Source organism: Penicillium nucicola (assembly GCF_028828085.1).
Source record: "Penicillium nucicola strain IBT 29836 chromosome Unknown utg000001l, whole genome shotgun sequence".
NCBI classification, from domain to species: Eukaryota; Fungi; Ascomycota; class Eurotiomycetes; order Eurotiales; family Aspergillaceae; genus Penicillium; species Penicillium nucicola.
In genome coordinates, this window is record NW_026643125.1 from 1,316,661 (window position 1) to 1,343,008 (window position 26,348).

Below are 26,348 nucleotides of genomic sequence, written 5' to 3' on the forward strand. Positions count from 1 at the left end.
CCCCTCCAGAGCCTCCCAGGGGATGTCAACCTTCACACTCCTTTGGTCTCCTTTACACCCCCAATACACAGCTATTCAGCACTTCTTTCCTCGCTCCATGCTGGGTGACTCTCATAGTCTTTGAGGACCGGTCCGAGTTCTGGCCCGTATCCCCAATCCCCCTCCCGGTCCCCGAGCTATTACCTCCACATCCTCCACATCCTCCGGAACTCCTTCAATAATGGCTGAATCTTCTTCTTCAAGCCTCAAAGGGGACCGAAGATCACATCGCTCCTGGACAATCTCAGCAGAGTCCAGTGCAATCGAGAGCAATGGTCGGTCATCCGTGGATTCCAACACGGAGAGACCGAAGACACAAGGTGGAGAACCAGCAGATACCAACCGGGCTGGTCCCAGTGGGTTTTCAAAGCTGCTCGAAGCACGTCGGAGGCGAAAGAAGAATAAGAATAAAAAAGACGAGGAGCCGCCAGTGCCCAGTGTTCCCCTGGACCACGATCTACAAGCAAGCAGATCCAACGAATCTCGCGATGGAACCTCTGCAGGCAGCTCATCTGTTGCTGGAAGTGCCGCGGTACCAGTAGTGGAAGATATCAATCTCTTAACAGATGACTCCGAGCCGGACAGGTAAGCCAGATAAATACCCAGGTTGCTTGCATTTTGTGGTATTCCTGACTGACTTATCTTTGCTTTTCCTATAGGACTCCGCCGCTCACCTCCCATAGCTCGCACACCGGATTTTACACGTCGTCCTCCCCATTAATCAAGACTTCATCGGTAGATGCTGCCGATACTGAAGGTTCTCAAGCCGATGTTGAGTCGGCAGTTAGCGGTCCCAGTGCTACTGGGTCGGACTCAAACCAGGGCGAAGGGAGATCTAGGCGCCCGACACAAACTAGCCTAACGTTGGATGTCCCCGGCGATTCTAATAGCAAGCGACGGAGTGCATCTTCTGGGAGACGTTTAAAGGATGCTTTCACCTCAGACAAAAAGGCACCTACCGATGATCCCGAGACTTCGTCAGCTAAGTCTGGAGGAAATAAAAGCGGACGGAGTATATTTGGGGGCAGCCGGCGAAGCAGTCTCTCATCTAAACGAGCTCAAGCAGCTTCTGATGAAGTTCCTCCAATGCCAGCACCAATTCGCACCGATCTGACAGATGACAAGCCTCGTTCGCTCCAAGCGAGCCCCATGCCAAATACCCCTCCGCATACCGCCATTCCGGCTCCAGCTACAACAGTGACTCCTCCCACCCCCACTGAACACCGCCCTCTAAACCCGCAAATTTTGTCCGACGATGTGACCGATTCACCGGAGTCTATCAAGTCTAGAAATTCCATATCCTCCGGAACTGGAGTCACTACCGTCAGTCCTTCTGGGAACATGATATCTCATCGACGCGTACGATCGGCTTCCGCAGCCCATGGCCCAAGCAAATTGTCTAATTCGGTCTCGGCGCTGACGCCTCTCGACGAAAAGACACCGGGCGCAAAGACCCCCAACCCACAGCAAAGCGGCTTTTTCTCTTCTGTCTTTTCGGTCGCCCAAAATGCGGCTTCTTCGCTAAGCAACAGTCTGAATAGCCAGCAGAGGAATCGCCCCAGCTCTCAACCTACTGCGGCTGATGTCGATCAGACCCAGATTGATGGTCCTTCGGACGAGGGGGAACAGACTTCTGAAAATGGAAGCAAGGGCGAAGAAAGCAAGCCTTCTGCTATCGAGACTCTTGGCGCCGGAGACCTCAACTTCGGTCACCTTGAGTTCGACGCACAGCCAGGTCAGGTACTTTCAACCACCGACGGAGTGGTGATCACGAAACCCGGCAGTCCGATTGAGAAGCGCAAGAACACTGCTGTCTTTCAGCGGGATGAGGCGGCCTCCAAGCTTGAAGATCAGCGCGCGGCGCGTGCTGTTCAAGTGGCTTATGAACGGCCCTCCGATCTGTCGTTGACAGGTCCGCCAGTTGACGAAGCCCTGGAACTTCAATCCACAAGTTCGCTCCCAAGAGATCAAGCAATTATGGGTGATCAAACTCCCCCGGGTGGAAGTATCCTGGATGGGGATCTCACTGGTGGTATTAAACGAAGCGGAAGTGTGCGCAGCAGACTTGCCCGGCGTCATCGGGGCTCATCTGGAGCAACAACTTCTACCATTGGAGCAGCAGCCGCTAACGCAATCGCATTGGGTGCCCCTGGTGCTAATTCGAGTGTACCTCGATTGACTGGCTTCGCGGTTGCAAGCAAAAAGCGCAACAGGGACTTCCACCAGCTGTTCCGAAGCGTGCCTGAAGACGACTATCTGATTGAAGATTATAGCTGTGCGCTGCAGCGTGAAATCATCCTTGCTGGTCGTATCTACATCTCAGAAGGCCACATTTGCTTCTCTAGTAATATTCTCGGTTGGGTGACGACTCTTGTGATCAGTTTCGATGAAGTTGTTGCAATTGAAAAAGAGAATACAGCCATGGTCTTCCCCAATGCAATTGCCATTCAAACTTTGCACGCTCGCCACACGTTCCGAAGCCTGCTTAGTCGTGAATCAACATATGATCTCATGGTCAATATCTGGAAGATAAACCATCCGTCCCTCAAGAGCTCTGTGAATGGAACCCGCGTCACTGGCACTGGTGATAAGACAGAGAAAGTTGAGGACGATGGGAGTGATTCTGAGAGCGAAGTGTCCGATGAAGATGAAATATACGATGAGGACGAGGAAGGGGACAATGCCGACAGCTTCTTTGAAGCCGGTGGAAGTGCGAACGCCAGCGCAACATCTTTGCCGGTGAGAGCTGGTTTAAGTCGCAAGGCATCTAGCCTTTCTGCCAATGCAGCAATGCCTGCGTTCGGGCCAGCTAACGCTAGCACTGCAAAGAACGGCGATAAGAGTGCTTCTAAAGACGCGCCGCCTGACTTCCCTGGTCCCGTCACCCATGCACCTACTGAATATGTCGATCCTAATGGACAATATGAAAAGGTCATCAAAGACGAGATCATCGCAGCACCCCTTGGCAAGGTCTACTCTTTAGTTTTCGGTCCAGCATCTGGCGAGTTCATGACCAAGTTCCTCGTTGAGAACCAAAAATCTGGGGAGCTGCAGTTTGAGAGTACGGCGAAGGGACTGACGAGCGAAAGTCCTATCCGGAAGTATTCGTACATCAAGCCTCTGTATGGTGCCATTGGCCCGAAACAGACCAAATGTATCAGTACCGAGAATTTGGACCTTTTGGATTTGGAAAAGGCCGTTCTTGTCACACTGAGTACTCAAACACCTGACGTCCCCAGCGGAAATGTTTTTGCTACCAAGACGAAGTATCTTTTCACTTGGGCTGCAGACAATAAAACTCGCTTCCTCATGACTTGTACCATTGAGTGGACAGGTAAAAGTTGGTTGAAAGGTAAATTGAACATCGTATATAGTGCTACCTTTTGCACTATTGATCACTAACTGTTATCAGGTCCGATTGAGAAAGGCGCAATCGATGGCCAAACAGCATTCGGCAACGACCTAGTCAGGTCTCTCAACGCAGGGGTTGTTCCTCGCGGACGTTCGAACGGCGCTGGACGCGGCAAAGGCCGCCGCAAGAAGGGCGATAGTGCAGGCCGAGAGTCCACCGCAGCTACGTCGTCGAAGGCCACCATGGACTCGAACGTCGGAAAGGGCGACTCTTGGGGACTGTTCGAACCGATTCGCCCCTTACTAGACCCCTTCACGAGTCTTCTCAGTCCGCTATGGAGTGGGAACGTTGCTATCATTCTCATCGGCATTTTGCTCTATTTGGCCTTTTTCAGATCATCGTCGTCGTCTATGCTCGCAAATGAAGTTGGCTGTCCCGGTTACAGCTTACCTCAGAGGCTGGCTGCTTATGAGGAGATGTGGCGTCGTGAAGAAACTGAACTTTGGAACTGGCTGGAAGACCGTGTCGGCATGGATGGAATGGTTTTTCCCAACACATACCGTGCGCCCGAACCACACCCGCCTCGCAGGTCATCTGGCGGCAATGCAGCTGATGAGCGTGAGCTAGCCTCGAGGCTTCGTGAAGAGAAGGTCTCGGACCGTGAAATGGATCATGCTATCCGCACCACGCGTCAACGCCTCGACGTTTTGGAGGAAATGATGAACAAGCGCAACACCCAATTAGAGGTTGACGATCCAATTCGGACATCTGAATTGTGATTGCCATTCCTCAAAAGGTTCATCAAATCCTCTTCCTCTTCGTGTGTATTTTATGTAATCTCATCCTCCAACGTTCCTTTCCCGATGAGGTCTATTTTCGACCCTTCTCTTCACTGCACATTTTCTTTCCCTCCTGATATTACAAATTTCCTTACTCTCAGACATTATCTGGGTCGCCCTTTGCTGTCACGGCACGAAGCAGAGCTGTACCTGACTGTTGACAGTCGTCCATCCCGAACGTTCCCCAGAACCCCACAATCTTTAACCGACAGCCCAGCTTTGCCTTGCAACCTACGGGCAGGCTTTTCCTTACATGTACATGAGTGCCAACTGTCTTGTCTCTACTGGCCCCCGCGCCGCCGACTTTCATTTCTTTACAATTTTCTTTTTTGATTGTTTATCTGAGCGTATTGCTTACTTCCGTCTTGCTCTGTGGGCAGTACTGTATCTTCTCTGAAAAATATTCCACACAAGCGTGTTCGTGCTTTTCCCAGGGGGTTCTTCGGACCGTTGCTACTTACCCATTTCTGACTTTGTCCGCTTGGGCGTTTTTCTTGTGAATATCTTAGCCAATACCAGCTGGTTTACATATGATTTTGCTCGTGTTGGTATGTCTGCTGTAGTACGTACGCCCCTGTTTGGTAAACAATTCCCATCTTGTTTATTCATTGCCTCGCGTATGTTGAAAAGCATGCAATACGTACAAAATTCTCGAATCTCGAAAGCAGGCAAAGTCAGAAGATCGAGTTCTGACGTGGGGCGTAAGCAAATGATTTGGATGTGCGACAGCTCTTTCTCTAGGGCGAATAGTGTTTTGCGTGGGCATCCAGCGACCCTGAGGGGCCTCATTGCATATTATTGTCCTTGTCCCTCTCTCCGGAGGCTTTGCCTCCAACCGCGGTATGAGACATCTCTTCCACTGCTCGATCCTCCACTTGTACCACTTCCTCTCCGACTTCCACTTCCCCCACCGCCACCTCCAGAATAACTGCTGTTTGAAGGAGTCCCAGCACCACGGCCGTCAGATCGGCGCGACTCGGTGATCAAAATCCGGCAGTAATAGGTAAAAAGTTGATAATCAATGTCCCGTCCCAAGTTCTCAACTTCATCCAGGATAAAGGAAACGCTGATTATTTCACTGGACAACGCCTGAAGGAGACCTCGGAGGGCAACAGCACATGTAGGCTCATGACCTTCCATCTTCAGCCGATTGAACTGATTTTGGTATGCCAAGATGAAGTCTGCAGCAGTCGAGTATTTGTCACGTCGCAAATCTTCCCATTTCTTCAACTCGCTTGCGAGATATGATGCATGTTCCGGTAGATTAATTGTCCGGATCGATCTGAAAACCTCATCCGCGTAGGTTGGTTGAGGCACGTGGTCTCGGACTTTCAATTGTATTGAAGTCTCGACTTGGTCGAAAAGCCACCTGGAAACGACCGCGGTCCAGTATTTCCATTTCCTGTAGTCTTCGTGGTGTTGTTGTGGTCGTGGGAGACTTGAGTCCAAGAGGGTTTCTAGCTTGAAGGGTCGGAGGACATGGATGATTTCGTTACCCCATCGTGTGGTGCTGGATTGTGGAGTGAGCTCTGAGACGTTCAGTAAGGTCACTGGTGATTCTTTTGGCAGATGCGTGGCTTGGGTGAGAGGAGAGGATCGGCTCATGCTGGCGGCTTGGTGACGAGCCCCAGATGAGCAAGAACCGGAAGTCATAGTGTTTGAGATTGGAGATGGCTGAGATCCGAGTGAGGAGATGTTCTTGGTCAATGGAACGTTTCAAATGAGCCAATGTGCTGTCCTCGAGAGCAGTGTTGTAGTCCCAGCTGTAAACAGGACCAGTGAACCTTTCGGGTAATTGTTTACTTAATATGTGCATCAGAATAAAAATATTATAAACAGCAAGTCTTAGATGAAAAATTGAACATCGTGAACATTCCTGACGCTTATTAAGTTCGAGTGATAAGGCCGAGGAGCACGGCTAGAGACGATTTTTCAAAGTCACGACGCCTAGCCGTTAGACATATGTACATTTCAATAGCTCACACTTTCAATCCTCAGCTCCTTGGGTCATGATCACTATAATCATAGTCAAATATATCGTGTGACTATATCAACTGTTCATCAGGCCTCCCGAGTTAGGGCCAAATGATCACGTGTGAGCCAGTTGGTCCGGCTGGTCAGTCCGTTGTGTGATACTGGAGTTTGTACTGTGGCATTTGAATAGAAGAATATGTGATTAATGACAAGATGGTAAGTTACATTGTACTATTCGCTGGGAGACTTCCTCCCTGTGTGATATATGCAGCCGCAATCGCCTCTCTCAGACCTTGACAGCTCCACGTGCCGCACCTTGTGTCTTGGAGGAAGCCAAAGACTTGTTCTTCAGCACTGATGTTCTCCATGCTTTGATCCCAGAGTTAAATTGATCGTCAATTTGCTCAAGTGTCAAGCAAGCAGTCTCCGGTACCAGCAGGAAGGTAATCACGGCTATGGAGATGGTAACTCCAGCATAGAAGTAACCGACATTGGGACCCATGTCTCCATAGTAGGGGCTGAGCATATAAGGGGTCCAAAATGTTGCACCAAATGTGAATATACCATAAATAATTGTTGTGCTTGCTTGCCCGTAGGTGCGAAGAGAGACGCTATGCATTTCAACGGCGGACAAGTTTGCACTTGCTGCAATGGTTCCCCCGAATACAAAAGCCCACAGGCATAGTAGAACAACAACCACAATTTGTGCAATGTCGCTCATGCCAAGGGCCGTATTGACGGAAGAAAGGACAAGCATACAGGTTGCCATAACTATGTAACCTGATATACTGGCAACTCTTCTTCCTCCGTATTCGACAATAAAAGGGCCAAGGAATGATCCTCCTAAAATGCACAGACCAATAATAACATTGATCAGATATGGGTTTCTGATACCAACGCCTTTCAAGAATAATGCAGCGTATGGCTGCACAAACTGAATGCCAGAGATGGTCAGGCCAACCATAATGAACGCGGAGGTCAGAGTTCGACGGAGGTGCTTTTTGTTGTAAATATCCAAACAGGAGACTGTTTTGGCGTTTTCGCGCTCTTGTGCAATATTTGCTTTGATGTTATCAATCTGAGCAGTAATTCCGGGCGAGTATGGGTTTTGACGAAGAAGAACACCGAATGATTGGCGTGCCTCTTCTTCTCGGTCATGACCCATGAACCAGCGTGGAGATTCAGGAAACATTAAAATACCAGTACCGAGAATGAGACCAAGTGGAATCTGGCACAGAATAGGTGTTTTCCACTGCCAATCATTATGCGGCTCCAGTTGGGAAGAGCCAGCACAGACTGCGGAAGATGCTATATTTCCCATGGCAAGTCCAACATTATAGAGTCCCAAGGAAATCCCACGTTTACTGGCAACAATGCATTCCGAGCTATATGTGACACTGGATGCCATGATCTGACCAACGCCCACTGCGCTGATGCATTTGCACACCATGTATTGAAGAAAGCCGCCTCTTGTACCAAGCATTCCAGCGGCTCCAATGATGGCGAGCATGCATCCAATCTGGATTGCACCGCGGCGCCCATAGCGATGGCTAGTCAAAGCAGAGATCCCGCCACCAACAGCAATGAACAAATAGCTCAGACTGATCAATGACTGCTGTAGTGGCGTCAGCGAGCAACTTTCGACTTTGGTGTATGTGGTTGTATCAAGTATTTGCTCGCAAGTTCCAAATGCTCGCTTGTAAGATGGCATGATCAGGACGATCCCCGAATATGCGTTGTCGAAATTCGCGATCCACGCGGCAAATGCGGCCCACAATGATACACGCAGCATAGAGCCAGTCGTGTCTGGAGCTTTCTCTTGTGTAGCGTTTGTAGCATCTGCAAGGGTTTCGTGAGAGCTGTCCATGGACTCGACGTGCAATCTGGAGAGTTGAGCCCCCATGGTGGGAGAGGCTAATTGTAATATGAAAGGCAAGATGAGGGGCTTGGGCTGTCAATAGGACAACTGATCGACGAAGATCCGCGGCATATAAACTCGTTGATAAGCGTTTGGCTTAGCAGAGGCTCACTGCATCCCCCTTGCATACCAGATTTGCAACATACGTACACAATTTGTCATGGAGAATGCCAATAAACAGAACCACCAATCATAGACTGAACTGAGAAAAAGTGGCTTATCACGTATCCTTTGGACCTTGTCGTATCTCAGAACCAGTACCCTTGATGATATCACTATCAGAGACGGAGAAAGCTGAAGGTGTTCCAGTAACCCCAGAATTGCCTTCTTCCCGAATCAAGTTTTGGTACGAGACTCCTGGGCAAGCAAGATATATATTCTTGGATTTGAATACAATGTGGCGTAAAATTCTAACGACAAGGCTCAAGTGCTGTGGGACATTATTAAGTAATGGCAGGCCAATTGGTTTGGTTGAGGACTCCGTTATGATATCCTTTCTATGGACATCGAGGATATGGCAATATTTGGTTACTTGCCAGTTTCACTTTCTTGAGGATTCTTTCAGTGTTTGCGTTGATTATCTGGGGTATCTGATGTCTTCGATGCATTTATCGGACGACTTTTGCGGAAGATTGACAGGGTCATCAGTGGGTCTTGTTGAGCTTAAAGTCTCGAATTAGGTTTGTCCCGGACCGACACGTTGCAGGTTCCACATGTTAATCGTCAAACTATGGGAATCATTACTGTAGAGACTAAATTTGCGTGGCTCCTAATTTAGATTTACGAATTTCAGATAGTACCGGTTGATTGGTCTGTTAACAAGTGCAAAAAAACCCCCTTAGTTGGAGATATCAGCAGAACTAACCAAATATTAGAACGAAGGAGGCCTGACTCTCAATAGCATGATCAATAGATGAAGCCCCCTCCTCTGAATCTATCCTACTGTAGGGATGCAGCGCGGTGACAATTTGTACGGGACTCATACCATATTGACGCGTCACAGGCTTTTATTAAGATATTGTAGCATAGTATGTCAACCAAGACAGTAGATAGGACAGTGCTATACTACAGTATACCCGCAATCTTAAGCAGGTTTCACATCCACTTCTGCGAGGAACATTCCGGCTGGGAAGAATGCACGTGGGATTCTTGATAAGCACGCGGGAATGACTCGTAGTGATGCAATTTCATCGCATATTACTTATACAGCTGGTATCTAGATAGGCTTGGTTTTATAACTGGGCGCAAGCGAATCAGGACCCAGCCTCGGTATTAGATATATATCTTGCATGTTGAGATATAAGTGTCACGGAATGCGTCCGCGATAAAAATGTATGTTGAGTATTACATGGAATTGTACAACAAATAACTCATTGGGATCGTGTCGGTCATGACTGTTGAAAACTGAATATTTGAATAAAGACAATGATACTGCTGAGAAGCATTGAAAGTGAAAAACCAAGATGACTTAAAAGCCTGGCCTTTTTCAAATGTGTGGTTAATACATTATATCATGGAATTTTCGTGATTTAGCTCTAAGCTGTTTACAAATGCTTAGATGATGATTATAGGGCATAGTTAGTGTCACGTGCCGACCAACCCAAGACGACGACTCCACTCCAACTTGCTACAGAAAAGCGAAAGATGGAGCTCAAAACGATTCTGATCCTTACCGCGATCTACATTGGTAAGAAAATACTCTACTGTCTACCTTATTCACTCCCTATGATCATAGGCTTGGGGTAGCATCGCAACAAAAACACCGAAACCTGAACTGACCCCTCATAGCCGTCCGCATATTCCTCAAGACCCGAAACTCTTCAGCACCCATCATGTCTCACGGAAAGGTTACCGAGGTTGACAAGTAAGAAGAAATATCCGCGCTCACATCCAGTTCTAACCCGCGCCCAATAGTGTCGTCATCTTCAAGGCTCTCACCTCCTCCGGACCTGTCGTCGTCGACTTCTTCGCTACGTGGTGTGGACCCTGCAAGGCTGTTGCCCCCGTCGTCGGCAAACTCAGCGAACAATACCAGAACGTTCGCTTTATCCAGGTGGACGTTGACAAGCTGCAGTCCGTCGCGAAGGAGCTCAGCGTGAATGCCATGCCCACCTTTGTGGTGTTCAAGGATGGCAAGGAGGTTGACCGTGTTGTTGGTGGAGATATGAAGAAGCTCGAGGCCCAGATCAAGGCAATCACTGCATAGTCGCTTTTCAATGATCAACAAGATGGGGTGTCATATCAAGAATCCCGGAAATCCCTCGGCTCATACCATCGGGAAATGCCTAGCCCTTTCTATGCAGAAATCATGAATCACGAAGAGAACTTGTCACACGCACACCCATTCACACACAGACCTTAAATGTGCGCGTGCACCTTAAAGTATAATGTACATTGGTCGGTTAAATGCTGCGTATAACTCCTATCAGAATTGGTTCAGATGGAAATGTGGGGCTGCGTACATTCAATCAGGTACCTGTACATATATACTGTAAAGTCCAGTCTACGGTGACAGGTATGCTGGCTGGCGATTGGTGGCCCACCTCCGAGTATGCAGTGTTCAATGCCGCAGTTTGGTGGTTGGACCATTCCGCAAAGCATGCAATTATTGTTTCGGTCAGGAATGATGCGTAAAATTGCATGAGTCTATACTGCTGTACGAGCTATCGATATCTAGGCTCCCACGTTTTCAGGATCAACTAGTTCTTATCACTCTTTGTGTCGGAAATTATATACAATTCACCTCCAAATTAGGGCCGAGGATATCCCGATAGGCTAACCGCATCGGTCCAGGCGCAACGGCTCTCCAAAGCAACAAATTGCCGTTTGATCCGACTGATAAATTTGTGTCTTTCTTTTCTAATGTGGAATACAACCCCAGGTAAAATCAAACTACTATAAGGTTTGGTGTGCTGGAGAACGATGTGGGACTAGCGGTAGGGGTTCAAGTCGCTCTATACATCTTCGACATATGGGTCATTACTCTTCGATTAACAGGATATCATCAGGGGATATCCTTGCTCTCCATGTTCAGTATATCTTGGGCTTTCCACCCCCAGAATGTGGCAAAGATGCTAATTGGTCCCCCGTCTCAACCCCAGATATACCTCGGAAGCAACTCCGTAGGAAACCACGCTCTAGAACCAACCGTTCTCAGCCATCAGGTAAAATTTGTAATCCAGTCCGCAGGCATTACGAGTCAACATGACTCGAATTGACTGGGCTTTGGCTTGGGCTTTAAACCCTTTTCGGACCCCGTCTGCTTGGCAACTGCGAATAGGGTCACTCCACCGCGGAACAAGCCGTCCGTGGCCACTCCCCCACCTCCGCTTGCCATCGGATTTTGTCCTGCATACGCATGGCAGCCATGTTTTTGACGGAAATAAATGACCTCCGACTCGGTGACTCACCTGCTGATCTTTCCCACAACCACTCTTTCGTGGGGACCCCTGTATGATTCAAGTTCCAGGGACTTGCGAGATGCTTGGTGGAGCCGAGTGGGCACTCAGTAGAGTTGGTGTTAGCGGACTTAAGACAAGTGCAGCTCGGGCTTGGCTTCCTTATCTTTTTTTTTTTTGAAGAACCAGTTTTTTTTTCTTCTTCAGCGAAGACATCGTTTCAGGGGAACTTGTGGCAATTTTCAAAATTTGTCTTCTCCAATTTTCCTCGTTGGTTCCAACCCATTATCGAATTGCCATTTTCGAGCCCGTAGAGGCGTGATATCCGAGGGGTAGTGATCTCCCCCGGAGAGTGAAAGAGTTGGCAACCTAAGTTTAGCTGGTCAATCAAGCCCCAAACAAGAAGACTGAATTTCGCCAGCAAATCTGCGAATCAAATCGCAGAGTAGGTAGCACACGCCCAAATCCTGGCGTAGAAAACGCCTAACATACTCGATGTCATCACTACCACACGCCGATGCCGTTGATGAAAAGCTGTCGATGAAGACAAGTAGCGACTCAGACTTGAATGAGTCTGAGACACATAGCTATGGACGACAGCTCGAAGAAGCCCGCATTGCCCACACCCAAGCCAACACGCCTCTGCAGACTGGTGTCAATGTTGAACAGGCCGAGCAAGATTTCTTGGAGCTGAACAGACAATTCTCCAGCTCGCATCAAGCCCGCAGATTATCGCAACAAGTATCTCGTGTTTCCAAATCTGGTGCTACTGCAGATGTTGAAAAGGCTGCGAGTTCGACCGAAACAAATGAGTCCTGGGACCTGGAGACTGCACTGCATGGCCAGCATGCCGCCGAAGAAGAAGCTGGAATTAAAGACAAGCATATTGGTGGGTGCTTTTGAATTTGACTTGAGACATATTGCTGACTTTGTGTAGGTGTAATCTGGGATAACCTCTCTGTCCGCGGAATTGGTGGCGTCAAGACAATCATCAAGACGTTCCCAGATGCCATCATTGACTTTCTGAATGTCCCGGCCATGGTTATGGATCTTTTCGGGTGGGGAAAAAAAGGACAAGAAGTAAACATCCTGGAAGGCTTCCGGGGTCTCACACGACCTGGCGAAATGGTGCTGGTCCTTGGACGTCCTGGCTCAGGCTGTACGTCTTTTCTGAAAGTCATCTCCAACCAGCGAGTCGGATATACTGCGATCGATGGAGAAGTTCTTTATGGTCCGTATGAACACGACGAGTTCGCCAAAAGGTTCCGTGGAGAATCTGTGTACAACCAAGAGGATGATATCCACCAGCCTACCTTGACAGTTAAGCAAACCCTCGGTTTTGCTCTGGACACAAAAACCCCTGGGAAACGACCATTTGGAGTTTCGAAGGCTGAGTTCAAGGAAAGAGTCATCAACATGTTGCTGAAGATGTTCAACATTGAGCATACGGCGAATACTGTGATCGGTAACATGTTCATTCGCGGTGTTTCTGGAGGTGAGTCCTAAATCTATTCATACCGAGAACGGCATCTGATTGAAATAGGTGAAAGACGTCGAGTCTCAATTGCAGAGATGATGATCACCTCAGGAACAGTCTTGGCCTGGGATAACAGCACTCGCGGACTGGATGCTTCGACCGCCCTTGATTTTGCCAAATCACTTCGCATCTTGACCAACATCTACAAAACCACCACCTTCGTGTCGCTCTATCAAGCATCCGAGAACATATACAAGCAGTTCGACAAAGTTCTTGTGATTGACAGCGGCCGTCAAGTATTCTTCGGCCCAACAGCGGAAGCAAGAGCCTACTTCGAAGGCCTCGGGTTCCGCGAAAAGCCTCGTCAAACTACCCCTGATTACCTGACAGGAACTACCGATCCCTTTGAAAGAGAATTCAAGGATGGCAGAAGCGCCGAAAATGTACCTTCGACGCCGGATGCGTTGGCCAAGGCCTTTAACACATCCGTGTATAGCGAAAGACTAGACCAGGACATGAAGTCTTACCGTGCTCAAATTGCACACCAGAAGCAAATTCATGACGATTTTGAGATCGCCAACAAGGAAGCAAAGCGAAAGTTTACCCCAAACTCATCGGTGTACTCAATTCCCTTCCATATTCAAATTTGGGCCTTGATGCAACGACAGTTTCTTCTCAAATGGCAGGACAAGTTTGCCATGACCGTTTCTTGGATCACCTCTATTGGTATTGCTATCATATTAGGTACTGTGTGGCTCAACTCCCCAACGACCAGTGCTGGTGCTTTTACCAGAGGTGGTCTATTGTTCATCAGTCTGCTCTTCAATGGATTCCAAGCGTTCTCCGAGCTTGCATCGACCATGATGGGTCGCTCAATCGTCAATAAACACCGGTCTTTCGCCTTTTACAGACCTAGCGCACTTTTCATCGCACAGATCATTGTTGACACAACGTTTGCGATCGCAAGAATTCTCGTATTCAGCATAATAGTGTACTTCATGTGTGGATTGGTCCGCGATGCTGGAGCTTTCTTCACGTTTGTTTTAATCATTCTCGAGGGTTATGTGACAATGACGGTATTCTTCCGAACCGTGGGCTGTCTTTGTCCCGACTTTGATTCCGCTATCAAATTTGCCTCGGTCATTATCACTCTGTTTGTCTTGACCTCTGGATATCTCATTCAGTGGTCTGGCGCCCAGGTATGGCTGCGGTGGATTTACTATATCAATCCCTTCGGTCTTGGATTTGCATCTTTGATGGTGAATGAGTTCAAACGATTGACTATGACGTGCACGAAAGAATCCCTCGTTCCCACCGGTCCTGGCTATGATGACATTGCTCACCAAGTCTGTACTTTAGCTGGAGGCGAGCCTGGATCCGCAATCATCCCAGGAGCCAACTATGTCGCACAGACGTTCAGCTATTTAAAAGGTGATTTATGGCGGAATTTTGGTATTATGATTGCCCTTATCATCGGCTTCCTTGGAACAAATCTGTACTTTGGAGAAATTCTTCAGTTTGAGGCAGGTGGAAAGACTATCACCTTCTATCAAAAGGAGAATGCCGAGCGAAAAGCGCTCAATGAGGATCTGATGGCGAAGAAGGCCAACCGGCAATCCAAGACTCTCGATATGGGATCAAACTTGGATATCAGCTCGAAATCCGTGTTCACATGGGAAGATGTTTCTTACGAAGTGCCTGTTCCCTCGGGTACTCGACGTCTGCTAAACTCTGTCTATGGCTATGTCCAACCCGGAAAGTTGACAGCACTCATGGGTGCCTCCGGTGCAGGAAAGACGACACTGCTTGATGTTTTGGCCGCAAGAAAGAACATTGGTGTTGTCAGAGGAGACATCCTTGTCGACGGCAAGCCTCCTGGCACCTCATTCCAGCGAGGAACATCCTACGCCGAGCAGCTTGATGTCCATGAAGCTATGCAGACTGTGCGAGAAGCGCTGCGATTTTCTGCAGATCTACGCCAACCATTTGAAACCCCACAATCCGAGAAATACGCTTATGTTGAGGAAATTCTTAATCTTTTGGAATTAGAGAATCTGGCAGATGCAATCATTGGAACTCCTGATACCGGTCTTTCGGTAGAAGAGAGAAAGCGCGTTACCATCGGCGTCGAATTGGCCGCGAAGCCTGAGCTTCTGCTCTTCTTGGACGAACCCACCTCCGGTCTGGACGGTCAATCTGCTTGGAATATTGTACGTTTCCTTCGCAAGCTTTCAGCAGCAGGCCAGGCCATTCTTTGTACGATTCACCAGCCGAACTCTGCACTTTTTGAGAATTTTGATCGTCTTTTGCTGCTTCAGCGAGGGGGCGAAACTATCTACTGCGGTGACATTGGTCATGACTCTCATATCTTGTTGGACTACTTCCGCCGTAATGGTGCAGACTGCCCTGCAGATGCCAACCCTGCCGAGTGGATGCTTGATGCCATCGGTGCTGGTCAAACACGTCGGATTGGAGACCGTGACTGGGGTGACATCTGGCGAACTTCTCCAGAATTAGAGAATCTCAAGCAAGAGATCGTCCAAATCAAAGCCAACCGTGCTCAGTTTGTTCAAAACAACAAAGATGACGCCGAAGTGGAAAAGGAGTATGCCTCACCTCTTTGGCATCAGATTAAGGTCGTTGGTCGACGAACCCATCTCGTCTTCTGGCGCTCCAAGAACTACGGATTTACTCGGCTTTACACCCATGTTGTCATTGCTATCATCACTGGTCTTGCTTTCCTTAACCTGGATGACTCCAGATCCTCGCTTCAATATCGCATCTTCGTCATCTTCAACGTGACTGTCCTCCCCGCTATCATCCTCCAGATGGTCCAGCCACGATATGATATGTCGCGTTTGATTTTCTACCGCGAGTCAGCATCGAAGACGTACAGTCAGTTTGCGTTTTCTCTCTCAATGGTCATCGCCGAAATGCCTTACAGCATTCTGTGTGCTGTCTGTTTCTTCGTCCCGCTATACTATATCCCCGGTTTCCAGTCCGACTCGAGCCGAGCCGGGTACCAATTCTTCATAATCTTAATCACCGAGGTCTTTTCCGTGACTTTGGGCCAGATGATCTCGGCCCTGACACCCAACAGCCTGATTGCCTCCCAGATGAATCCGCCAATCACCATCATCTTCTCTCTTTTCTGTGGTGTAGCGATCCCCAAACCGCAGATGCCAGGGTTCTGGCGCGCGTGGCTGTATCAACTCGACCCGTTTACTCGCTTGATTGGAGGAATGGTTGTCACTGAACTACACGGGCGTGATGTTGTCTGTTCGGCAGCTGAACTGAATCATTTCACGGCTCCCTCAAATCTCACCTGTGGTGAATACATGAAACCTTTCTTTGATCGTGGTGGCAACGGCTATCTTGTTGATGAGGCCACACAGGCTTGCAAGTACTGTGCATACAAGGTTGGTGATCAGTTTTATGCGGCATTTAGCATGTACTTTGATCACCGATGGAGGGATCTGGGCATCTTTGCTGCGTTCATCGGGTCCAACTTGATCATCTTATTCCTGGCGGTAAGAGACCTATCCATCGTTTCGATTTACCTTGAAGGGCAATGCTAATATGGTTCTTACAGTCTCGTTTCCTGAATTTCAACCGTCGTTAGTGCCAAAATTGCGACCCCGATCCATGTAGGGGAAAAGAGAAGAGACATACAAAATAATTTTGTTCACAAAAATTTCGAATATAGGAGTTGCAGAAGGTCCAAATCCCAATACAAAAGTTTTTTCTCTCTCCTTGATTCGAGAACCTGGGGGATCTTCCTCTCCGCATCCCCCCGGATTCTCGACCCCCACGCACTCTAGCTCTGATTGGCAGGTCAAGTGCAATCAGCGCCATCCTCGGCATAACTCAGTTCGTATTTAATGTTCGGCTATTGTGTAAACCGACATAACATACTCGGATCTCGAACAGCAACCCAACGGCAAGTCTCCGAGTCCTCGGACTTCCACCGATGATGAAACGCAGCAAGTATACTTCACGACAGGCAAACCTTGAACCTCATGCTTTTAAGCCCTGACATGTCCAATCACTCACTTATGCTGCATGAATCGCGGCGCAGTGCCGACTGCGCTACTCGTCAGCCAAGACTAAGGGAGTCGATTGATCAGCGCGCGATACGACTTTCCCTGGCGTGGGGAGTATGCCGTAAAGTTTCCCCGCATATTGGCATTCTTGAATTTCACAGAAGCTTTGAACGCGGGGGAAGAGAGCTGGTTATCCTTTGACTTTGAAGATGTCAAGCAGGGGGCTTTCTTTGTTATAGATCTCCGTATCCCTGCCTTTTATCTCCCATTCGGTCCCTCCATTTGTACAAATCTGATACGTTTTGGTATTCTCAATTTTATTGAAATCATCTATATTCCACACCTATACTAGAAACCAACTCCACCATGGCGGACAATGTCCCCTCCGAGCCAACGTCCCATTCCAAGGCCCATATTGCCGAAGCTCCCAGTTTCGTGCACGCTGAGAGTAACCAAGAACAAAGCAAGTTCAAAAATGCCAAAAATGCCGACGGCGATACAGCCATGGCGTTGTTTGACGACCCGTCCGAGCTCCACGAAGAGGTTGATCCTGCAGAAGCCAGGAAATTGCTGTGGAAGATTGATCTTATGATTCTTCCTTATCTGGCTGTTTGCTATGCTTTTTTCTACATTGATAAGGTTGGTTTCTTTCGTTGGTGGCTTGAAAGTTGGCTGGGAAATTGATCCAAGGTGCTAATTTGTCTCCCCGTGGGAACAGACAACCCTAAGCTACGCAGCCATCTTTGGAATTCGGGACGACCTTAATCTCCATGGCACTCAATACAGTTGGCTGAGTAGTATCTTCTACTTTGGGTTTCTGGCTTGGGCATTTCCGACCAATTTCTTGATGCAGCGTCTTCCAATTGGCAAGCTTTTACTCTGTTCATTGAAAATAAATCTCTGACCGGTTCTAGGAAAATATCTGGGGGTGAATATCTTCATGTGGTATTTTGAACCAGATCAATCCGATTGTGTCATATACTAATTGGTCTTATAAGGGGTGTTTTCCTGATGATCCAAGCTGCCTGCAACAGCTTCGAAACCCTCGCCGTCCTTCGAGCCCTTGGCGGTGCCGCAGAAGCCTGCTCAGATCCCGCCTTTATGCTCATTACCAGTATGTGGTATACACGACGTGAGCAGCCCGTACGTCTGGGACTCTGGTATACAGCCAACGGACTCGGGATTGCACTTGGTGGGCTGTTGGGCTACGGAATCGGTCATATTCGCGGTGCGCTGCCATCCTGGAAATACGAGTTTATCATAATGTGAGATTATACCCGGCTCTGGATGCATTCCCACGCTAATCAGATTCAGTGGCGCTCTCTGCGCTTCCTGGGGGATTATCATGTTTATCTTCCTACCAGACTCCCCTGTCACCGCTCGCGGCCTAAGCAAGAGAGAGCGCCGTATGGCTGTTGAACGGTTAAGGGAGAATCAGACGGGTGTTGAGAACAAACATCTCAAGCCATATCAGATCCTTGAGGCTTTCAAGGATTACAAGCTCTACATGTTCTTCATTCTGGGGGTTGTTTGCAATGTCCCCAATGGTGGGATTTCGAATTTTGGCACTATCATCATCCACGGATTTGGCTTTTCGACTCTAGTGACGACTCTCATGCAGGTAAGCATCTATTCATCGTGGATTTCCTTGTTATGTCGCTTGAATCAGTGCTAACAAAGTTCGTCTCGAGTAGATTCCTTATGGATTCATCATCGCAATCTCAATCCTCGCATGCGTCTATTTGAACGACCGCTTTGAAAATCGACGATGCGTGTTTGTTCTCATCTTCTTGATTCCAAACTTGGCTGGCTCTTTTGGCCTTCGATTCGTTCCTGTTCAGCACAGTGTGGGCCGATTGATTTGCTACTATCTAACAGGACCGTATAACGCTGCCTTTGTGCTCGTCCTTAGTATGCAAATTGCCAATACAGCTGGTAAGTTTGATATGCGCAGTCTCGACAGTATTCATTTTGCTAACGAGTCTAGGTCATACCAAAAAGGTTGTCACCAACGCCGTTCTGTTCCTGGGTTATTGTACAGGAAATATTGCCGGCCCATTCTTTTATAAGTCTGAACAATCGTACGTTCTATCTTGTGGAACAGCCTTGGCTAGGCCTGATGAAGAATGAATCTGACTTGAATCTTAGGCCAACTTATGAGCTTGGAATTTGGTCCATGATTGTCTCACATCTCATTGAAGCTGTCCTGATCAGTATTCTTGGCCTACTACTCCGCTGGGAGAACCAGAAGCGGGATCGCCTTCAGTCCCAAATGGAGGGTGGACTTGAGGGAAGAGATCTGGATGCAACTGCGTTCTTAGATTTGACTGATCGTGAAAACATGAAGTATGCACCGCCCCATAACGTTCTATTTACTTCCCTTTGACATCTAGCTGACGATACTTCCGATAGCTTCCGATATATCTATTAGATGAAGATCTAGATTGATCGCATATTTTGAATTGAGGAATACATTCTATGAAGTGATGATCCTGTTGATTATATTGTAGATCTAGGCCTACCTGTTTCATTTGCTCCCCGAATTCTCCTCCTCAATATTATGCTTGCCAACAATAGTTAGGAAGACCTGATCAAGACTAGTTTGGCTGACAGAATAATACTGAACACCCAATGAGTCCTTGTTTGCCTCTAGACACGAGAACAAATTACCAACACCGCCGCTTCCTCTCTTGGTCACAGTCGAGGTCTGAGACTTTTGACCATCGCGTCCAAGATCAACATGAATCTCATCTTCAATAACAGATTCAAATCTATCCTGTGAAGGAATATCAGAGGATATATCCGTAGGTACACTGAACCGTAGCTGGCCATGATAAGTTTTCTGCTCAATAACAGCACCAGGGAAAGTGTCATGCACCCAAGTACGCATGCGTTCCATATCATAGTCAGACGTATGAGGAGCTTGAGAGTGAACAAGGTGAACATGATACATGTTTCCATACTTGGAGCGGAGATAGTCTGTCGTGCCAAGAGCGAGCATGCGCTTTGCCATGATACCAGCGCGATTTGCGAGAGCGTCTGCCTCTTCCATGGAATGTGTGGTCAGAATAATAGAGCGGCCTGGCGCAACGGCCGCTAATGTTTTCCACATGACTCGTTTTGAGGCGGCATCCATACCCGAAGATGGTTCGTCGAGGAGGAGCACGGCAGGATTGCCCATGAGGGCTATTCCGAGGGAGAGCTTGCGCTTGTTACCGCCAGAAAGCTTCATTGCCATGCGATGTTTGAATGAAGTAAGTCCCACGGCTTTGATAACCTGTCTAACGTTGTGGTCGACATCCGAAATGCCGCGGATCTGAGCGTAGAACCTGAGGTGCTCGATGACGGTCATTTGGTCCATTGCGTCAAACTGAGGGCAGACGCCCAGGCTAGAACGAGCGATTGCACGGTTTTTGATTACGGAGACGTTTTCAACAAAGATATCGCCTCCTCGTCCGGACGGCTGAATATCGCCTCGAATGAGACTGATTGTCGTTGTTTTTCCGGCACCGTTTGGACCGAGGAGAGCGAAGACTTCGCCTCTGCCGACTCCAAAAGTGACATCTTCGACCGCCACAAACTTTTTGAAAGATTTCGTCAGGTGCAACACACGAAGGCCATCTTGTGAATCTGTGACTCTGGATAGTTCGTTGGCGACATCTTCGTCCATCTCCTTTTCTTCGATGTCTTCGGACTTCGATTTTGATTTGAAAGCCATCACTGCATTACCACCCCCGTCAAACCATAAAAGCAGAGCAAATAATATGAGAGACTGGACAGCCAAATACAAAATAGGACCACCGTATACAGTGATATCACCGGGATAGGAAGCGAGCTTCTGTCCCCTGCACAAGATCGAGAAGATGTTCAGTGCAGCAAACATCGCCCGCGATAGACTCCCAATCGGCATGATAACAGACAAGGTGAAATGCACAATGGAGAGGTAAGAATCAATCTTGGAAGTCGGGGCGTATGTGAGAACAGACATGTAGCCGATGAAATAAACAAGAAAGAAAACGCATTGCATACCAGCAGCAAATGCAAATGCTGCAAGCTGGGACTTGGCCACGAGGGAGATCAAATATGACAGGATAGTTGAGCAGAGACCATAGAGAAAGAAGACCACAAAGAGATATTCCGCGTGATACCATACATCCGAAGCGGCTCGAAAGATGATGATTCCCAAAACACTGGCTAGGAGCACAACGCAGAAGTCAAAGCAAAGGTATGCAAGCCATAGCGGGAGTGGCCGTACACCGTTGCTATAGTGCAAGGCGCGCACATTTCGTAAACGCTCCATGGTTGGATAGAGAGCGAACAATGCAGGGTACACAGCCGAGGCAAGACCAAAGTATACCAGCAGCTGAAGCATTTTTCCCACGTCAGACTGCCATGGAATATCGAATGATTGGTATTGGAAGCTAATCGATGTGTTTGATAAGAAATTGTTCATAGCGTTTTGCGTAAGTGCCGCGAGCAAGATGTTATTGTTGTCGCCCTTCCATGCGAAGGTAGGTTTGGAGGATGAATCCCCAAGCCAGATTCCACCGGGTGTGACATTTGCCTGGTGAGTTTCAATGTATCTCGTGAAATTTGGGTAACTGTCAACAAATTTGAAGTAGCTGGACAAGTTGCTGCTTTGCGAGCTTCCTAAGCCAGATACTGAATTGATGTAGCTGCTAAAAGCAGATGAAAATTGACTCTGTGGACCAACTACTACGTCAATGTCTTTATATGAGCTCAATGATTTCGGATCTGGGCTCGTGAAAAGACCATCTCCAGAACATTTGGGCGCAGTTGCATCCTTAAGAAACAGCGTCACGAGACCTGCAGCAATCACGGGAATAAAAAAGGCAGCAAGGTATGGAATGTAGTTGCGGCGCAGAATAGTCAGACGTTTCAGATACAAGAACCATGTCTGGCGCACCATTCCGATACGCTTTCCTGTCAAGAGTTCTGGGGTGTCTTCGTGGGTTTTCTTTGTTGAACCCTCGGAATCCAATTTTCCTTTCACATGAATCTGTTCGGGTTGCTCAGAGTCTTGGGATAGTTCCTGGGCGACTTTGAGGAAAACATCTTCGATTGTCGGACCACTGATACGGTACTCAGTGATATTTTCTCTTTCAAGGAGGGCAACCATTCTGGACACAAGAGCAGAGTCTTGCACAGTATACACCGTTTCATCAAACTGGGTCTCCTTTTGAGTTCCTTCAAGATGCAAGTCGATTGTGGAAGTAGATCCAGGGGAATGATGAACATGGACTCGGTAACCAGATCCCAAACGGTGCTTGAGCTCGACCGTGGATCCTTGTGCTTCCAGACAACCCTTTGATAATATTGCGATATGGTCTGCGAGAAGCTCTGCTTCGTCCAGAAAGTGGGTGGTGAACAAAAGCGTTCTGCGTCCTCTCTCAGCTAGCAAAATGTCCCAGATCTTTCTTCGCGAGATCGGATCGAGACCAGAAGAGACCTCGTCAACACAGCAAACGGTTGAACCACCCGTGAACATCATCGCCAATTGAAGCTTGCGTTTTTGACCACCAGAAAGTGTTCTCGATTGTGCGTTGGACTTGTTTTGCAAATCACAGTCGGCAATAAGTTTCATCAGAACATCCTGACTGTCCCGTTTATGAACTGTTTTGAGGCCATTGAAGATATTGACATGCTCCTTGACGGTCAAGTTGTACCAAAGAACGTTTTTCTGAGGACATAGTCCAAAGCCACCTTGGTTGTTGCCATAGTCAATATTGATTTCTCCCGATGAGATCTTTGTGAGGCCTGATATAGCATCAAGTGTAGTAGACTTTCCAGAGCCATTGGCGCCCAGAAGAACCATGATCTCTCCCTTGACAACGTCTAAGCTAAGACTTTTGACCGCAAAAACATTCTGTCGCTTCGAACCGAATCTTTTGCCAATGTGTCGATGGAACCAGCTTGGCTTGTATTCTTTTGAGAAACCGTCAATAACAAGGGCGGAGGATTTCCCAAGTGCAGTAGCTTCACGTTTGGATGAAGCAGTTCCATAAAGCATCCGCTCTACTAGCGCAGCGAGAATGGGATAGGCAAAGATCTGTACAATCAGCAGTACCCAAAGCGCAATGCCCGGGATTGTCCAAGGATTTTCCGGGGCCGCATGAACCAGATTTGTTGGCTGATTCTGTCTTTCCCATCTAGCCATAAAGACTGAAAGGAACACATAATTCATAGATGGAAACAAAAGACTTAGAACAACGACTGCGCCGTTAGTCTTGATGCCAGCGACTTGTGCGACAACTCCGAGCAATAGATTGGCTATCACCACAGAAATACCGCTCAATTGTGCCTTCCTGAAGAAAGAAGCACCAAAGATCGAGAATGATGAGAGTGCCAACCCGGTAAGAAGGTGATTCACAACGGTGATGCCAGCCGATGTTTTGCTGAACACGCCATACTTCAGGATTATACCGGTGATGATCCAGCCCGGTCCGTAGATAAGATCTAAAGCAAGATGAGCTGCAATAAATCGAACTGCTTGCGCTTTCCATTGGGATGAACCGGGCAACATGCAATCAATCAATTGGCTCATGCCAAGTTCTCGTTCCATTGCAATCAGGCCAGTGAGCTGATATGTAACACCAACCATTCCGATGAACAAAGCAATACTGATGATGTTAATAATCGCGCTCATATAGCGCACCCGAATCTGATCTTGTCGTTGCTTTTGTGTCAGTGAGGTGTAAGGGAACTCCATGACCTGTTGGTATCAATCAGCATAAGTCGCAAAGAAATGACGAATCACAAAGACAGACCTCATCAGGGATACTCTTGTCAGTTACAGATCTCTCAACTGAGATGATCGTACGATCGATAGAGTGCTGAAGGGGGAGAAGGTAGATCTCCTGGGCGTTGGTGGTCTTTCTAACATTGATGCGATCACCCAATGAGCCATCAGCGCGAATCGAGTAGTTCCATATTCCATCTGGACCTTCATTTGGTGACGAGTAGAAGACAGCCGCAGCTATACACGACGATGTACCCCTGAGCGTGGTCCGACAAGTATTTCTGAGATCACTCTCGGAAGTCAAGGTCACAACATGGTCTCCATTTAATCGGGCAGGCTCTGCTACTTGGTCGATCACCCGCTGGATATCACCATCGGTGAATCCATTATTGACAAAGACCAATTTGTCTCTCCCTCCACCCACAGAACCGAAGGCGCTGTTCAGAGACCGAACTGGCGTTGGATCGCCGATTCCATAGATAGATGGGGGAACAAAGAAGTTGCGCGCGTAGGAACTGATTCGTTAATATTCATCGATTGCTTCAAAGTGACCGGCAGTCTTTGACATACATGACGGCAATGAATACGACAGGCAAAACCAAAGCCCTCAGGGTAGTAGTTGCACTAGGGCGCACGAAGGTAATGAGCAGGTTCTTGACGGTTAGAGTCCAAACCTGCCTCCAAAAGAGGCTGAACATCTCTTATCGTGTCACAGTCGACCTTGAAGGAGAACAGAGTGGACAGTGAGAAGGTCGCCGAACCCTGGAGCTAGCACAGACTGATAGTAACCCTGTTGACGGGGAGTGGCTTAGCAGGGACCGGGGTCATCGTTAAATTCCCCGACTTTAGCGAGGCATGGCATATCGCATCGCTTACACGCCGAGGCAGAGCCGTGCGAGAGCGCCCAGATCCTTGGTGAGGCATGGCACCCCACAGCGGGCGCCATTTCCCTGATGTTGTCCCGATCCAGGTCCCGATTGGGCATCGCCAAGTGCCAAGCGCGGAGTTTTACATCTCTCTTTCTAGCAATGATATGGAAAAAATGAGATTAATGTAGGGGAACCAGGATACATCCTATGTCCAATTATGGGCCATGGGTGTATGAAGCTTTTGGGCTGTTGGTGATTGCCCTGGTTCGGAGAAAGCTCCTTGCGTGCCCTATCTCGTTCGGTATAAAACAGTAGTCAGACAAGGCCTTGCCCATTGTGGTTCTGTGCTAGCGGGAAACAGTGAACAGCTTTGAACAAGCAAGAAAACACCCAACAATGCCATATTCCACGAAGCAAATGCTCAAGGCGACAAATGTACGGCGTTTTTGGGTGGCTTGCCATGCTCATCCTCGTTCATCTTGAGATGAAATCAAACTGGCATGAATCGCATCATTAATGATTGAGCTATCATGCACTAGAGGATCAAACTGTAACAAGCCACGAGGTTAGCCCTACTACCCCTACGAGTCTCCGGAGAAGCCAACACGCCATCGAGTAAGAAAGCCGGTGAAAACGGATGTAATAGGTTCTGGCTTGGTTCAGCCGACAAACAACGATACGATGTTAGATGGTATGGACGGTGAGTAAAAAGGCTCAAAGGTGTATTTGATGTCGCAATTTATGAACACAAATGAAGTACAAGATGTTAAATAGTAATACAGCCATAGTTATGCAAACGGGTGTCACGCCAGACTCCCTCTAAATCGATCACCGACGTCGACCACCCTGGCCTCCACGACCACCACCCAAGAAGGCCTTCTTCTGGCGGACGTAGCTGGCCACAACGTTCTCGACACTGCGGCGATCGTGCTTGCGGTCCCTGTTAAGCATAAAATATTAGCAAACAATTATGAAAAGACGAAACGAACAAAACATATGGGGAGCACGAACCTCATGTAATACAATCTCGCTCTTCTGCGCTTCTTCTCCGAGCGTTGGACAATCTCCACACTCTGAACATTAGGACTGAAGACCTTGACGGACATTTCAACAGCAACACGAGTGAGCTCGTTGCGCAGGAGGAACGAAGTCTCAATTCCGCGCAGCTTGATGCTCAGAACAACTCCGTTGAATGGATCGCCGTTCTTGAAGACAACACGCACGATATCACCGGGTTTCACGCTGCGCTTATTGCGACGGTAGTCGAACAAAGCCTGTCGCTCACCCTTGGGGTCAAGCTCGGCCAATTGTGATGCGGTGACTGCTGCGACAGGGTCCGGGCATGCTTTGCGGGCAGATGGCGGAGCAGGGTAAACCTTGACGGGCTCCTTGGCTACACAAAATGTCAGTCAGATAGGCTCAAAAGAGGCAACTGGATCGGTGCTAGCACGTACTAGGGTCCGGGCGGTAGTGAAGAGGGATCTGAGAGAGGAATTGCTCCGGGATGTTCTGAGGAAGAGGGATGCGTTGAGGCCTCTTGCTATAGGCTGTCGAAATGAATCGGTGGTTGATGAGGGGTGTGATTGACTCCGATGGCCTCATCAGGGACCTCAGGCAGCCTAGCGGCCGCATTGCTGGTAACGCTGCCATGATTGTGATGAGGTTGTCAAGTCAAGAAA

General features: G+C 48.3%; 8 protein-coding genes across 8 annotated transcripts; 4 read left to right on the top strand and 4 right to left on the bottom strand.

The window, feature by feature from the left end:
* Positions 1-220: 220 nt before the first annotated feature.
* On the top strand, positions 221-4,170 carry N7511_000510 (GRAM and VASt domain-containing protein; the record flags this gene model as incomplete). The annotated part of the gene is made up of 3 exons (XM_057122935.1): positions 221-624; positions 699-3,391; positions 3,452-4,170. The coding sequence occupies 3 exons, from the start codon at positions 221-223 to the stop codon at positions 4,168-4,170; spliced, it is 3,816 nt and encodes a 1,271-aa protein (XP_056988668.1).
* Positions 4,171-5,025: 855 nt separating this feature from the next.
* N7511_000511 (uncharacterized protein) lies at positions 5,026-5,883 on the bottom strand (the record flags this gene model as incomplete). Its single annotated transcript, XM_057122936.1, has 1 exon — positions 5,026-5,883. The coding sequence occupies one exon, from the start codon at positions 5,881-5,883 to the stop codon at positions 5,026-5,028; it is 858 nt and encodes a 285-aa protein (XP_056988669.1).
* Positions 5,884-6,490: 607 nt separating this feature from the next.
* N7511_000512 (uncharacterized protein) lies at positions 6,491-8,107 on the bottom strand (the record flags this gene model as incomplete). The annotated part of the gene is made up of 1 exon (XM_057122937.1): positions 6,491-8,107. The coding sequence occupies one exon, from the start codon at positions 8,105-8,107 to the stop codon at positions 6,491-6,493; it is 1,617 nt and encodes a 538-aa protein (XP_056988670.1).
* A 1,659-nt stretch (positions 8,108-9,766) lies between these two features.
* Positions 9,767-10,328, top strand: N7511_000513 (thioredoxin family protein; the record flags this gene model as incomplete). Its single annotated transcript, XM_057122938.1, has 3 exons — positions 9,767-9,809; positions 9,911-9,986; positions 10,037-10,328. The coding sequence occupies 3 exons, from the start codon at positions 9,767-9,769 to the stop codon at positions 10,326-10,328; spliced, it is 411 nt and encodes a 136-aa protein (XP_056988671.1).
* Positions 10,329-12,015: 1,687 nt separating this feature from the next.
* Positions 12,016-16,619, top strand: N7511_000514 (putative ABC transporter; the record flags this gene model as incomplete). Its single annotated transcript, XM_057122939.1, has 4 exons — positions 12,016-12,409; positions 12,458-13,015; positions 13,064-16,527; positions 16,590-16,619. The coding sequence occupies 4 exons, from the start codon at positions 12,016-12,018 to the stop codon at positions 16,617-16,619; spliced, it is 4,446 nt and encodes a 1,481-aa protein (XP_056988672.1).
* Positions 16,620-17,406: 787 nt separating this feature from the next.
* Positions 17,407-19,426, top strand: N7511_000515 (putative MFS allantoate transporter; the record flags this gene model as incomplete). Its single annotated transcript, XM_057122940.1, has 8 exons — positions 17,407-17,679; positions 17,759-17,894; positions 17,955-17,985; positions 18,039-18,305; positions 18,355-18,661; positions 18,735-18,975; positions 19,028-19,121; positions 19,189-19,426. 8 exons carry the CDS (start codon positions 17,407-17,409, stop codon positions 19,424-19,426), a joined length of 1,587 nt encoding a protein of 528 aa, XP_056988673.1.
* A 141-nt stretch (positions 19,427-19,567) lies between these two features.
* Positions 19,568-24,498, bottom strand: N7511_000516 (putative ABC transporter; the record flags this gene model as incomplete). The annotated part of the gene is made up of 3 exons (XM_057122941.1): positions 19,568-23,773; positions 23,829-24,315; positions 24,371-24,498. 3 exons carry the CDS (start codon positions 24,496-24,498, stop codon positions 19,568-19,570), a joined length of 4,821 nt encoding a protein of 1,606 aa, XP_056988674.1.
* Positions 24,499-25,497: 999 nt separating this feature from the next.
* On the bottom strand, positions 25,498-26,319 carry N7511_000517 (mitochondrial 54S ribosomal protein bL19m; the record flags this gene model as incomplete). Its single annotated transcript, XM_057122942.1, has 3 exons — positions 25,498-25,609; positions 25,681-26,062; positions 26,124-26,319. The coding sequence occupies 3 exons, from the start codon at positions 26,317-26,319 to the stop codon at positions 25,498-25,500; spliced, it is 690 nt and encodes a 229-aa protein (XP_056988675.1).
* Between the last annotated feature and the right edge of the window lie 29 nt (positions 26,320-26,348).